The following is a 15534-nucleotide window of genomic DNA, read 5'->3' on the forward strand; positions in this document are numbered from 1 at the left end:
TGCTGGCCTGATCCAGAAGGCTCTTCTTGTGTTCTTATGTGGTGAGGACTAGCAACGTGGGTGGTTTTTCTGTGAATTTATGCAGGGTGGGTGTGTTAGTGGCTATTGGCTATGGTGGCTCATTCTGGCCCTTGCATTCAGTACCTGAGTACCATATGATGGGCTCAAACAAGATGGCAGCTGCCTTAGTCATGCCCAACTTGTGGGCTTTTCACAGGCATCTCACTGGCCACTGCTGGAGAAAGGATGTGCTGTGCTAGATGGGCCTTTTGGCCTGATCCAGCAGGACACCTCTAATGTCATGAGAATGGGGCCCATAGCCTGCAGGCTAAATGAGGCCCTCCAATCTCTCCATCTGGCCCTTGGGACAGTCCCTTGGCTACACCCCCCCATAGGCCTTGCTTTGCAACTCCCTCAAGTGCCTTTTCCTTTGCTGGAATGTGTCCTTGGCACCCACAACTTCTAGACATTTTGCCCATTCATGCATATAAAGTTAGTGGAGAGATAAGTACTCATTTTGTTGACTCCTGTACCCGAGCCAGTGTGTTGATGATTTTATTTCATTCCTAAGGGGAAGAGCAGGAGGCATCAATGAGGAAATATGAATTGGGTGGGGAGGTTCATTATCTGGTTAGGGTCCTCTCTAGATTTATTTAGACCTGTTTTTGATCTGGCCTCATTAGACTCCCTTGAGTAATGGTTTTGTGTGGTGCTTGTGCTAGTGACTTCAGTCACTAGCAGCGCCATGCGGAACGCCCCGAGCCAGCAGGACCCCGCAGTGCTCTGTGGCACTTTGAATCCCCCTCCTCCTGCTGCAGCTCGGGGTGCTCTGTGCGGCGCTGCTGGGCACTTTGTCGGCGCTTCAGCGGGTCCCGCTGGTTCGGGGCTTCACACGGTGCGCACTGCTGGGCACTTTGTCAGCGCTTCAGCAGCAGCAGCAACTTACAGGTAATTCAAAAAAATAAAATAAGACACTACCCGAAAATAAGCCATAGGCTTATTTTCTTGAGTAAAATAAATATAAGGCGGTGTCTTATTTTATGAGAAACACGGTATGTATACTCTGCATTTTATTTCTGTTAAGTATGTTAAGACTCAGAGTCCTGTTTAAATTAGCAATAAACATTTTATTTGTATAACTGTATGTGGTTATATACAGCGTGGGTGGCGCTGTGGGTTAAACCACAGGGCCTAGGGCTTGCCGATCAGAAGGTCAGCAATTCGAATCCACGCGATGGGGTGAGCTCCCGTTGCTCTGTCCCAGCTCCTGCCAACCTAGCAGTTCGAAAGCACATCAAAGTGCAAGTAGATAAATATGGTAGGTACCACTACAGCGGGAAGGTAAATGGCGTTTCCATGCGCTGCTGTGGTTCGCCAGAAGTGGCTTTGTCATGCTGGCCACATGACCCGGAAACTGTCTGCGGACAACCTGTTCCCTGGTTGTTTTTTGTCTAAGTGGGCCTAAATGATTCTGGCAGATTATACTTTTGTACAGTGGTACCTCGACTTACGAAGACGATCCGTTCCGCAGCCGTCTTCGTAAGTCGAAGTCTTCGGTTGTCGAAGCGCTGCTTCTGTGCATGTGCGAAGCGCAATCTCACACTTCTGCGCATGCGCCGACCACGCACACCACTTTGCACAGGTGCAGGGCGCGCGCGGCGAAAAGACTTCCAGGGTTGTCGACTTCGGAAGTCGAAGCCTTCGGAAGTTGAATCGTTCGGATGCCGAGGCACCACTGTAATAGATTTTGAATAATTTCACATTGACTTCCCATATTGCTTGAAAGATTTAGTCCCATTCTTCAGATGATATGTATTCAGTACATGTTTATGAAATTTCAATAGTGCCACTCCTGTCCTTAATTCAGTGGTGGCCCAAAGGACAGAGGCTGGCATCCTGGGAAGTGAGTGACCTAACAGTCTTGGTTAAAAAAATCTGTTCTATTTCTAGTAGTTTAATCCACATTTTATTCCCCCACCCCATCTCTGAGCCCTACAGCAGTCGGGAAATCACCTTGGCTTGAAATGTTTTCAAAGCAGGGGTTGACTTCTGTCACCCTTTTGTATTGGGGGGTGGAGGGAAACTTTTGTATTGCTCCACTCACTTGCTTGGCTAGATTCCCAGTGTGCTTTCCAGTATAAATTCTCTTCAAAGAGAATACCCAAATTATTGCACATATAGATTTGTTCTATTGTGTGCCCATCTATTTGCCAGTTACATTTGGGTGAGCAATGTCCAAATAACATTATTTTGGATTCAATATAATTGATCTTTTTTGCAATATACTATAAGCCTTTTTAAGTAGTTTCTTCACACCTGAGCAGGTAAGAGATATTAACACTAGGTTATCTGCATACATTAAATTCTAAACCTTTCTGCCATATGTAACAGGTGAGCCCACATCCTCTGTTTCCAGTATATGGACTATTCCATTTATATAATTATTAAACAGGATAATTGCCATTAGACAACCTTGTTTTATTCCTCTGATAGACTGTTGTTCAATTTCCCCAAAGTTTCCCTAACTCTTAGGTTTCCGCATTATATTTGAACTACTGTAACAGGATGTTGTCCATGTTTCTTGCTCTTTGATTCCAGAAAATATCCATTTGCAGTCCTCTTAACCCTGAAAATAATGGGAGTAAAGTAGTGAAATTTGAGGTGGTATACCAGCATACAGTTTTTTCCTGCTGTTTTCATGGGTGAACAGAAGTGTGCATGTGTGGAAGGGATGAGGGAAGGTGATGCTTTCCAGTGATGTTCATTATTGTGCCATGCCACACTCGCTGGTGTGGTGAAATTCAATGTGACAGGCTGGCATATTAGTCGAACAGTCCCAGTTTCATATCACAATAGGTACTGCAGTGTGAGAGGAACATTTGTAAACAGGACAGAAGTGCTAGAGCATTATCATCAGGAAAACTAATGCAATATTCCCCACATCTGAATTCTGTATAGTTGTTGAACTGACACAAATAATGTTTGGTCTATGGTTGTGCCTTATTCCAAAGACTGCCTCTGTTTACAGTATGAAATGCTGCCCATAGAACTAAAAAGCTGGAAAGCTGCAGCAGCTGCTGCTGCTGCTGTTAAAGCCTATAACATGAATCAGTCTGAATATACAAGTTCTACAATAACTACCATGAGTGGGTTTTCTAATACCACATTTGAGATTACCTCCACCTGATCAGTTAGGGAGGGTGGGCAGCAGGGTGGGCAGTATACCCCTATTATATTATTTATAATACACCTTGCTTAAGCTACATAATTGTCAACCTGGCAGCTGTTCAGTGCTGTGTTTTTTGGTGAGATGAATTGAAATTGCCAGTGATCTGCTCCCTTTGAACTAATGGCTTCTGAAGCAGGGGTAACGGGCAACAGATCCTCATGCCACAGTGTTTCCCAGGAGAGAGAGCACTGTCAATGAATTTGCAAAAGGATGGGCAGAATCTAGCTGTGTTTGTGAATGAACTCTCAAAAGGCAAGGAAATGGACTTCTGCCATCCTTGGAATGAGAACAGGAGAATCAAAGGGTTGTTTCTCCTGGCTTGAAATGTCAGCAGCAGCAGTCAGTCAGTCACTGATGTGCTCAGATTCTGAAAGAGTGCAGATGGTGGCAGCGAGGTGCCAGAGGACTCTAAAAGAGCTGTTTGCATGGCCAAAAATGAACTTAGTTAATAGGGCAAAAACTTCAGCTGAGGCAGCATTGAGCAGTGCTGCTTGTACACTACTGTGCTCCAGTGTAAATGTATGGTGACATTTCCTGTGCTGTTCTTCACAGAGTGGAGGCAGCATGTATTGCATATTCCTCTTTGGGAATTGTAAACACCTCCTTTTGGAAGATCTCATTTTCATTGCTTCCAAACTACCTGCTTCTTTAGACATGATAGTAGACACCTGTCATGTATTATTATTATTTTCTAAAATTGTAGAGTGGAGCAGTTTCTAGCAATATGTACTTCAAATACACCACAATGATGAAACCAACCAGTTAAACTACCAACAACAGCAACATAGGAATATTAAAAACCACAGGGTGCTTTTACTCTTTTACTCCCAACTTCCTGGAACAAGAAGATTATTTTTACTTGATGGTAGAATCCCATTAGACTCATCACCATTCGTCCTTCCAGGGTTGGGGAAGGACACTCCACAATTGAAGGGGTGTGTGCACAACAGAGAAGGCTCCTGTATGTTTCGGTAATATGTGCCAGTTGCATGTGCCAAGCTGTAAAGTGGGTTTCAGCTGCCGTTTACTGAATTTATGAACATTCAACTTGTGTTGCAGTCAACTGTCAATTCTCTTTATAACAAGAGTCCGCTTAGGAGCAATTGTGTCAACTGCACAAGTCTTTCACCTCCCACAGAATGCCTAGGGCTGTCAACGCCATAAAGGTAAAGGGACCCCTGACCATTAGGTCCAGTCGCAGAAGACTCTGGGGTTGCGGCGCTCATCTTGCTTTATTGGCTGAGGGAGCCGGCATACAGCTTCCGGGTCATGTGGCCAGCATGACTAAGCCGCTTCTGGCAAACCAGAGCAGCACACGGAAACACCGTTTACCTTCCTGCCGGAGCAGTACCTATTTACCTACTTGCACTTTGATGTGCTTTCAAACTGCTAGGTTGGCAGGAGCAGGGACCGAGCAATGGGAGCTCACCCCGTTGCAGGGATTTGAACCACCGACCTTCTGATCGGCAAGCCCTAGGTTCTGTGATTTAACCCACAGCGCCACCCACGTCATACCTGATGGTAACTGTTGGATTCAATTGGCTTCTTGAGATGGGTTGTTTCTAATAAGCCCACCACCTCTACAAAAGGAACAGAACCAACCAGTATCTTGGTAGCTTTACCCAGTCATGCATTCCTCAATATTTCTACCTTATATTCCTGCAAATGCCCCCCTCTCCTTCAATATTCTGACTCTCCCTTGGTGTCCCTTAAGCCTAGAACTTCTCCCAGGACCCATGTTCTTCCAACCTTTCTTCAAAGCCACCTCTTCCACCCTTCTTTTGGCTGACTACACCTTTGCCCCTCAGCCTCAGCTGAAATGAAGACCAAGCCCTCTTTGCTGCATCTGCTAATTCTGTCAGTGGCCTCTCCTACAGTTGGAATCTCAAGATAGGGCCAGTATGTCTTTGTTTATGTTAGCCTGAAAAGCTCCATACTTAGATAGATAGATGGTGTTGCAAAATGAAACAGCTCTGGCTCAGCCCTACTCCCCCATGTCTGTGGCGTGCATGTTCTGTTTTGAGCAGATACGCTGAGCCATGAATCATAGAATCATATAATTGTAAGGGACTCCAGCCCCCTGCAACTAGATTATATATGTCAGATGGCCATCCAATCTTTGCCACCTCTCATGGGTCCACTGTCGGAACAGCTCTTCCCAGCATAAAGGTCTTCCTGGTGTCAGAATTTCCTATTGTGTAACTTGAAGCCATTGTCAACATCCTTCTTAAATTGCGGCACCCAGAATTGGACACAGTATTCCAGGTGTGGTCAGACCAAGGTAGAAGAGAGTGGTACTATTTCTAGCGCTTAATAGTTGCAAAGTTCCATGCTGAAATACATGACTGAGAGCCTGTGTGGGATAGTGCTGTGTTGGGTCCCCATATGTTGTTGGACTACAAGTCCCATAATCTCTGACCACTGGCTAAACTGGCTGGGAATGATAGGAGTTGCAGTCCAACAGCATGTGGGGACCCAAAGTTGGAGAGCACTCATGTAGTGGTTAGTGTCAGACTAGGACCTGGGAGAAACAGGGGTTCAAATCCCCACTTGGCCATGAAGCACCCTTGGTGACATTGGGTCACTGCCTCTTAGCTTAACCTACCTCAAAGGGTTGTTGTGGGGATTAAATGAGGAGGGGGAGAACCATGTTGACCACCTTGAGCTCCTTGGAGAAAAAAGGTGGGATCAAAATGCAATTAAATAAATAACTCCTGGCTCCTATTGAGCAATAAGAACAGCTGGCTTCATAGGTTGGTAGTGCCTGCTGGTCAGGTGTTTGCAGCTGTTAGTTGGATTTCTGCTGGGTTCTAATTTTCCTTCTCTTTCTTCTCTATAGGCATTTGTATCAAGTGCGGAAAGGGGGTATACGGGGCCAGCCAGGCTTGCCAGGCCATGGGGAACCTCTACCACACCAACTGCTTTACATGCTGCTCTTGTGGTAAGTCGTGTGCTTTTATGGCCTCTTGCAAAAAAAAATGCCTTGTGTCCCTGTTGGATTTTGAGGCCTGCCCCTTGAGGTGCCTTCACTGCGTGCATGGCATTTTGATGAATCAAAGGTATAAATGTGTAAAATGCAGGCGAAATTTGGAATACTTGGGGGAATCTGCAAGTTATAATGGATTGCAAAAGTAGTGATGCTGTGATTTTACCAGAAGTGAGGCAACTGGTGCTCTACTTAACCCATTGTAGAGCAGAATACCTGTGGTGGTCAAATTTCAGCTGGAAAGTGATGCTTCATCTTTATTGCTATACTAGCTGACCCGGCCATGCATTGCTGTGGTTGTGTTGTTGTTTTTTAAAGAGTTTTGAAATCATTTGTTTTTAGAAAGGTAATGGTTTTTTGTTTTGTTTTTTAATTTTTTGGATATATTCTTTTTGTCCGGATGTATTAACTTTGTCCTTGGATTTTGGGGTTTATTTTTTTTTTAGTTCTTATGATTGTTGTTTGTTTTGGTTTTATTTTAAGTGACCGTCCCCCCGTTAAAAAAATAAAAATCGACCCGTAGTTCGAAAACACAGCAACACACACAGATACCAGCCGAGTAAAATCCCCTCCCAACCCGTCCCCCCTCCAAAAAAAGATTGAAGTAGAGCCCGTTAAGTCCACAACACACACACACACACAAACACACACACCGCCCAAAACTCTACATCCCCTACCTTCCCCTCCCCGGTCGTCCCCCGCTGAAAAAAAAACCCGATCCAGAGTCCGAAAACCCAACAGGAAGACACACACAGGACCCGAGGAAAATCCCCTCCCAGTTCTTCCCCCCTCCAAAAAAAGATTGAAGTAGACCCCGCTAAGCCCACAACAGTCACACACACCGCCCAAAACAGTACACCCCCCACCATCCCCTCCCCAAGCGTCCCCCGTTGAAAAAAAAAATCCGATCAGTAGCCCGGAAACCCAACAACACACAGGAGGCGAGAAAAATCCCCTCCCAGCCCATCCCCCCTCAAAAAAAAAGACGGAAGTACAGTCCGGTAAGTCCACAACACTCATACACACCGACTGAAACACTACACCCCCCACCATCCCCTCCCCGACCGTCCCCCGCTGAAAAAAACCCCCGATATGGTTCCCGCAAACCGCACAACACACAAACACACACTGTCCGATCTACATCTCCTCCCCGACCGTCCTCCACTCAAAAAGAAACTGAAGATGGCGGTGTAACGTTAGAGGGGGCATTTTGAGTCTGGCGGCATTTAAAATGGGGGGCAGGCTTTGAGGAGGCAATGGCGGCACGTCTTTGGTAGTTGCAGCGCGGGATCTGCCTTTGTGGTGTTTGCGGCGCAGCTTTGGAGGTGGGAGCGCGCGATCAGGCTTTCTACTGGATGCTGCTGGAGTCTTCAGAGCTTCTGGTGGTGACGTCTAATTTGAGCGCCACTTTTTTGTGTTTAATCATTATTTTAGGTGTGAAAGGTGTGATTTTTTTGGGGGGAAATTATGCCAGATCCCTTTCTGATGGGCATGGAACGTTGTGGCCAAATTTGTTACATTACGGTTCAGCAGTTACGGAGAAAGGCTGTGACCTCTGTGTGCGCAATGCCTACATTTAAATATATATATAGATTTCAAAAAGTGTACAGGCACTTGTATGCAGGGGTTACATTCCCGGCTATTGTGTTTATAAGCAAAATCGTGCAAAGCCAGAATGACTCCTGGAACTCTACTTGTCTAAAGAACCTTGGCTCTCCAGACGTTTTGGAACTACAACTCCCAGGATCCCTGACCACTGGCCCTGTTAGCTAGGGATCCTGGGAGTTGTAGTTCCAAAACGTCTGGAGAGCCAAGGTTGCCTCTGCCTGGTCTAAAACCTACGTTGAGCCGGCTTTGCCCCCATGCAAGACAGGGAGCTTTTTAAAACTGCGCTCCTTGCTTACCAGGAACTGGCAATGTTGTGCAGTAGCAGACTTGGGGATCTCAAATTTCAGCAGCGTTCTGTGAGATCTTAAAATTTGGCTCTCTCCCTGCCCCCCCCCCATGCTCCATGCTACAGCATTGTTGTAGCACCCCCTACAGTGCAGCATTCAGTGCAGCTGAACCAATCATGCTTCCCTAAAACCACCTCTGAGTTGCATGAGGACTCTGGTAGGTCCTGCAAGGCTCCAATGAGGTCTCGTGAGATTTTGTGAGATCTTTGGTGACCCTTCCAGGGTTTTTTCCCCCTGTTCTTCTATCCCATTTATTTATTTTCCTGCTATCGGCATAAAGCTGTGATCATGCATGTAAAATCAACCTAAGATGAGATCTACTTGCACAGATATTGGAGAATATTTAAGATGACAAGGGCCTTCTCAGGAGCAGCCTCTCAGTTTTGGAATACATTCTGCAGAGGGGTTGTCCCAGCACCTATTTTAATGACTCTTTGACACAAGGAAAAAATATATTTTTATTTTCACAGGCCTTTTAAACTCTGTTTTTAAAATCTGCTGCATTTTGCTGGGTGGGTGCTAATGTGGTTGTATAACTTTGTAGGACTTGCATGGCTGCTTGTCGTGGTTTGTAGACTTCTCTGATTTAAAATGACTGTATTTATTTATTTAAAAAAGTATCCCTTTTTATTGGAAAAACAATTTCAGAGTGGCATGCAATAAAACATAGCATATAAACAACTTGCATGGCTGCTTGTGTGGTTTGTAGACTTCTCTGATTTAAAATGACTTTATTTATTTATTTAAAAATCTATCCCTTTTTATTGGAAAAAAATTTCAGAGTGGCATGCAATAAAACATAGCATATAAACAACACAATAAAAATCAAAATAAAATGGCATCAAATAAAGCAGACGTTTTAGTGTTAGTGCTTCTAAAAAAGAATTTTATTTATGTGGATTTGGAGGTTTTTTACAATTAAAAATCCATCCTTCCTCTCGTCTCGTTGGTAAAGTTTTACCGTACATGGATTTTTTGATTTTAAACTTTTTAAAGCATGTTTTTTCATCAGCCAGAGAACAGCTGTTACTGAGAATGGATAAACGCCTAATGAGTGAGTGAGTGTATGAATGAACAAATTAATAAATTGAGGCTACCTGTGCCTCACATCTCCCTAGTTTTGATCAGTGTGGCTTTGTGAACCTGGTGCGCTCTAGCTGTTTTGAACTAGAACTTCCATTAGCCCCAGTCACCATGACCGTATGATGCTGCGGCTGATGGGAGTTGTAGAACCTATGCACATTCCATGAGCACTGGGCTTACTCGTGGAAATTTGGTGGTTGAAAGTCCTATATATATAGTGTGTGGAAAAGTCAGAAGAATGACACACATTCCTCCTAGAGGAAAGAAAAATCAGGAAAGGGGTGAGTTTTCAGATTCCTGAATGGTTGGCAGAAGCCAATAGTAGACCAACTGTTTGCCTAAGACATTTGTGCTAGTGTTGTGTTGTGATTAGAGCAGGCATAGGCAAACTCGGCCCTCCAGATGTTTTGGGACTACAACTCCCATCATCTCTGACCACTGGTCCTGTTAGCTAGGGATGATGGGAGTTGTAGTCCCAAAACATCTGGAGGGCCGAGTTTGCCTATGCTTGGATTATAGAGTATGGGATTTGGACTAGGGAGACTTGAGTTCAAATCCTCCTGCTTTTTCATGAATCCCACTAGGTGATCTTGGGCCAGTCACTCTTTCAGCCTAGCCTGCCTCACATAGTTGTTAGGAGGATAAAATGAGAGGGCATAGGGAGAACCATGAACATGTTCCTTATGGCGCCAACAACATGAAATGGTGTTACTGGCCCCAACAACATCAAACATACAATCTCAGGACTATTTAATTGCTCATCTTCTAACATTGTGTATGCCATCAAATGCCAACAATGCCTTTCAGCTCTCTATATTGGGCAAACAGGCCAAACCCTATGCCAAAGGATAAATGGACATGGACATAAATCTGACATCAGGAATCACAAGACAGATAAACCAGTAGGAGAACACTTCAATCTCCCAGGACATTCTATACAAGATCTCAAAGTAGCTGTCTTATTACAGAAAATTTTCAGAAACAGACTGGAAAGAGAAGTTGCTGAATTGCAACTCATTACCAAGCTTAAAACCATGGAGAGACCTGGTCTGAATAAAGACATTGGATTCTTATCTCATTATACATGATAAAGCTTTCTTATGCCATCTCACCCCTTGCTTTTTCCTGCAAGACCAATTGCAGTCGTTAACAGTGGCCAACAGGTTTACCACACCTATCAGCCAATCACCCATTCCCACCACCCTTCTGAGTAATACCCCTCCCCACCCTCTGACTATACATAAGGGCCTGGTGACTTCTGTTTCAGTGTATCTGAAGAAGTGTGCATGCACACGAAAGCTCATACCAATGACAAACTTAGTTGGTCTCTAAGGTGCTACTGGAAAGAATTTTTTTTATTTTTTTGTTTCCACATTTTTAAAGGTCCTGAGCAACCAGGTTGCTGAATTCTGTTTTTTCTTGCCGCAGGGTTTTGTAGTCAGAATTAAACTTGAACTGTTATGACTGCATTTTAACAGAAGCTGTAATCAGTTTATGCTGTCTCTGTTACAAGGAAACATTTTTGCTGTCTTTTATTGTTTTTTATTGATTTTAACTATTGTTAATATTTTTGATACCATAATATTTGTGAGCCTCCCAGGGAATGTTTGTCAATGGGCAGTCATATGAAACTTACTACTATATATTTATTTGTTACTGGTTGGCTACAGAACTTTTTGTTTATAATGCCCTGGCATAGGGTCTGCTTGGGTGTGATTTGTGGCCCTTCTCTCTCCACATCCAACAATGCTGTGTTAACTATTAATGAAAGGGTAGATGGAAAATACAAAAATTACCCACGGGATTGGGTTCTTGCCCCCCTCCCCCCTAGCATGACCTCCCACTTCCCACTGCCTTGATCATATATTTTTAACATTCCTAGGATGCTAAAAAAAAATCCCACATTATGTCAAGCGGTTGTGGGAACTGGAACTGATGTCTGGACGTGGCTGCAGCTGAGTGGCTGATCCGAGAGGCTGGCTTGGCACAAGGCCTGTTCAAACAGCCACCCTTCCGCCTTCTCCATGAGTTAGCCCAAACTTAGCTGCAGAGATTTGCCCATGGGGACTGCTGAAAGAGCACTCCTTGACCCTGGCTTTTGGCCTGAGCTCTGCATAGCAGTGTTTTTCCTTCTGTTCATTCTTGAAATCACAAAATGGAACAAATGGTTATTTCTGGCTTAATGCTTCAGAAGGCCACAGTCACCTTAAGAACATTAATTATACACCTTTGTTGTTGTTGTTGTTGTTGTTGTTGTTGTTGTTGTTGTTGTTGTTGTTGTTGTTGTTGTTTAGTCGTTTACTCATATCTGACTTTTCGTGACCCCATGGACCAGAGCACGCCAGGCACTCCTGCCTTCCACTGCCTCCTGCAGTTTGGTCAAACTCATGTTCGTAGCTTCGAGAACACTGTGCAACCATCTCGTCCTCTGTCGTCCCCTTCTCCTAGTGCCCTCCATCTTTCCCAACATCAGGGTCTTTTCCAGGGAGTCTTCTCTTCTCATGAGGTGGCCAAAGTATTGTAGCTTCAGCTTCACGATCTGTCCTTCCTTCAGAATGGATAGGTTTGATCTTCTTGCAGTCCATGGGACTCTCAAGAGTCTCCTCCAGCACCATAATTCAAAAACATCAATTCTTCGGCGATCAGCCTTCTTTATGGTCCAACTCTCACTTCCATACATCACTACTGGGAAAACCATAGCTTTAACTATACGGACTTTACACCTTTAGGCGCAGGCAAAACATTACTTTTTTAACCAGGCCTTTGGTTGATCTGATTGACATCTTATACTCTTTTAAAAGAAAATTTCGACAGAAAGCTGGTTAGCAGTGACATGATTGTAAAAGCACCACCTCTTTCCTTTTGTTTTCAAACTGTGTATCTGTTTGCCACCCTGGACTCCTTGGGGAGGAAGGGTGGGGTATACATTCAGTTAAAAAAAAAGAATTTTAATAAGAGAAATATTATCTTAAAGCAGTGATTTCGCCCTGCCCCCCATCAACTTTCTATCTTTACTGATGCTTTTAGTTATGTTTTATAGATATTCACTAACTGATTTTATTGTATCTGGTAAGTCACCTTGGAATATTCTGTGAAACAGCAGGTTGTAAATTTTCAAATTAATACTGTACAGTGGTACCTTGGTTTGCAAACAGTCTGGTTTGCATACATTTTGGATTATAAACACGTCAAACCCGGAAGTGCATGTCCCGGTTTGCAAACTTTTTTTGGATTACAACCCATTTTTTTTGGATTATGAACAAAATTTTTGGAGGCCCCATTGGCGAAAGTGCGCCTTGGGTTACAACCTGTTTTGGTTTACAAACAGACATCTGGAACGGATTATGGTTGTACAGTAACCCAAGGTACCACTGTAAATACATTTTGGGCAGAATCCTGCCCTGTATGTTCTCAGAAAATGTTTCCTATTCAAAGCACTCATATTCAGCCTCCTCGTTCTGCTCATACACTTTCAATTGCATTTTCAGAGGCCCAAGATCTAAAAACATGCTTTTCTTAAAATAACAATAAAAATAAATAAATAATAGCTGAGTTTCCCAAGAAGCTGAACTTGGGCCCAAGGCCATATTCTGTTGCTGACATACAGCCCCTGTGCTTGTTGATAGTGTGCAATGCAGCCAACAGATTTCTAAAAGAAATTCTAACTGGTTGTCTCATGAAAATAGATAAAATATATAGTAAATATAGTACATTTGAGGTACCTACACATACACAACAGGGACACATTTTCCTAAACTTTGAATTGTGAGTGGCATTTCCTTTATCCTTTCACAAGCCTTTCATATCCTTAATTAAAATATTTGTGCCTTGCTACTGTCATACAATGCCTCTCTTTAAAATTTAAAACTACATTTAAAATGAAATCCACTGTGTGGGGGGGGGGGAGGGGGCTGAAGGGTGTCAGTGCCTCCCTCTCCCATACTTAAATTGTCAAATTCCAGACTGGGGTGAAGTAGAATAGAGTGAGTCAGTGACCTCAGCCAAGAAGAATGTTGCTTATTTACGTAGAGCTCCTGCTATTTTACCAGCGAGCCTTTTATTATGCAAGGACAATGTATGCCAGTTTCTGTATTTATTGGCTAAGTGAAGGCTTGCACATTTTGAGATTTGCATCCTAATAGTTTTAGTAGCTAAATATATGCAAGCTCCCTGAAAAATAGCGCTGTGAGATTTTTGTTTTGTATTGCCCCATTTTCTGTGTTAGCATTTCTTTAAAGGATCTCGTGCAAATATTGGAGATGCTCCTTCTACTGCAACAGGGTCTGTTTGAAAGGAAAGAGAGTTGTGTGTTACGCCCCTCCATTTGTGGGGCTTATGAGGGGAAAAAACTGTTGGTGGATTGTTCCCAGTCTTTGCAAAATTATTCCTGGGATTCAGCTGCTCTTGGAGCTTTATTTCGTTTTGTTTTTAAATAGCGACTTTGCCTCCAGTTCCATCTTTATTAGGACTGGAATGCAATCGGTTTTAGTCCGAAAAATGTGAGTTACTCCAGACGTTTTTGCCCTCCATAACAAAAGGTCTTTTCAGCTTTTTCTGGCCTGTTAGTTGAAACTACAATTCCTTTTTAGAAAAAAATAAAAATAAAGGTATGTTTGTTCTCTCTGGAGTGGAGCCACAGGAACTTTAGCATAACAGAAAATGTATGTTTGGGGATCTGATCCTGCATTCCTCCAGATCAAAAGGGAGTGCAGGTGCAAAAGGGATTCTATGTTTGGGATCCCACTACGGAGAATATAAATTGGCGCAGCCAGACCTGTGGCTTCCACTTAGTGATTTGGGTTTCCAACACTGATGCAACCTGTGAATAGCAACTCCTGCCAAGGTGCAGTATCTCATTTTGAGAGGAATTTTGGCACAGAATTAATTCTCTCTCAACCTTTGTTTTTGGTAATGGGGAGATGTTTTTTTTTAAGGACTGGCGGGGGTGGGGAGTTGAATGTACAAGGACACTTGCTTCCTGCAGATACCTTGTTTGCAGGGGAAATCTCCCTGTTGACTGGTTCCTTCAGCTAGAGCTGCGGTGGCCAGCTCCCAAGAGACTGCGATCTACTCAGAGTTAAAAATGGGTTCAGGTCAAAGTTGTTGAGCTTTTTTTAGGAAGGAGGAAGACCCATTTGGGGGGGGGTTGGTCAAAGTTGTTGAGTTTTTTCAGGGAGGAGGTAAAATGTTGAGCTTTTTCTAGGAGAGCCACAGTTGTTCAGCTTCATTGGGGGGAGCCAATGATCTACCGCGGATGTCTAGTGATCTACCGGTAGATCACGATCTCCCTGTTGGACACGCCTGAGCTAGAGCTTAGCTCTGATTTCCTTGCTTTTTGAAGATTTCCCACCTTTTCTTGCTTTGGAATCCCTGTGTGTTCTAGAACAGCCTCTGCCAACCTGTTGCCCTTCAGATCAGTGGTAAACAACCTAAGGCCCATGGGCCACAAGCGGCCACGAGCTGCCCACAAACCAAGCCGCCCGTTCAACGGAGTCCCCACGCGCTGCACTAAATCAGCACAGGGAGTCGCTTCTGTGGCGCCGGAAATCGCGTCTGCGCAGACGCTGCAAATCTTGGGCGTGCGCAGTTTTGAACTGCTGCTTCCATCTGTTCTAAGAATCTGCTCAGCTCACATGAGGTGTTGTAGGCCAGGCATCTCAACAGGGCAGTGTGTATGCTGGCATTCCGCAGGAGCCCAGCAAAACAATGTAATTATAGGTGCAGAATTCAGCTTCTGGAGAATCTCTGCTTTCATTCTAATAAGCAAGTTTCTAGTCCTTATGGGTTGTAATGATACATAGTGATGGTCGGAGGTATTTGCTTCCTGCAATGAAACCCCAGTTCTCTAACCACCACTTAAGTCAGGGCTAACAGTTTTTTAAACCAACCAACCAACCAACCCCAAATTAAGTATAAAAATCTGACACATAAGAGAAAGAGTTTTGCGCTTCCAGACCTCAGACTTTATTAAGAGGCAGCGTGCATCTGCTAGATGTATACGGTTTGGCAGAGACACAATGATCTTTTCGAGAGAAAACCCCCAAGATGGATATCACCAACTGAGGTGGTCTCAGTGGAAAGGTTGAACATGGACGAGAGTGGGCCACCTTATAGAGTTTAGAGAAGGAGGATTTCACCTGGAAAAAAAGAAGAAGAGATTTTGGATCATACTGTAGATTGGTTTCAGTACTTTCAGGTGAACGAGTTATATAAAAGAGACAATAAGGAAAAGGTATTTGCGGAAATGAGTTCAGAATTCGAAAAATTGCAAAAGGAAAGGA

The 15534-nt window shown here is 43.9% G+C and overlaps 1 protein-coding gene across 3 annotated transcripts in view; it reads left to right on the forward strand.

Annotated features, from left to right (window-relative positions):
* Positions 1-15534, forward strand: part of WTIP (WT1 interacting protein) — a 54898-nt gene that overhangs the window by 16280 nt on the left and 23084 nt on the right. For all 3 annotated transcript variants that reach the window (XR_009557763.1, XR_009557764.1, XM_060275903.1), the window contains exon 2: positions 6069-6170. Coding sequence is in view for 1 of the 3 variants with exons in the window: in XM_060275903.1 (XP_060131886.1) it covers positions 6069-6170 (102 nt within the window). In the remaining 2 variants the exon portion in view is untranslated. The remainder of the gene's footprint in view (positions 1-6068; positions 6171-15534) is intronic.

The sequence above is a fragment of the Zootoca vivipara genome, chromosome 6 (genome assembly GCF_963506605.1).
Source record: "Zootoca vivipara chromosome 6, rZooViv1.1, whole genome shotgun sequence".
NCBI lineage: Eukaryota > Metazoa > Chordata > Lepidosauria > Squamata > Lacertidae > Zootoca > Zootoca vivipara.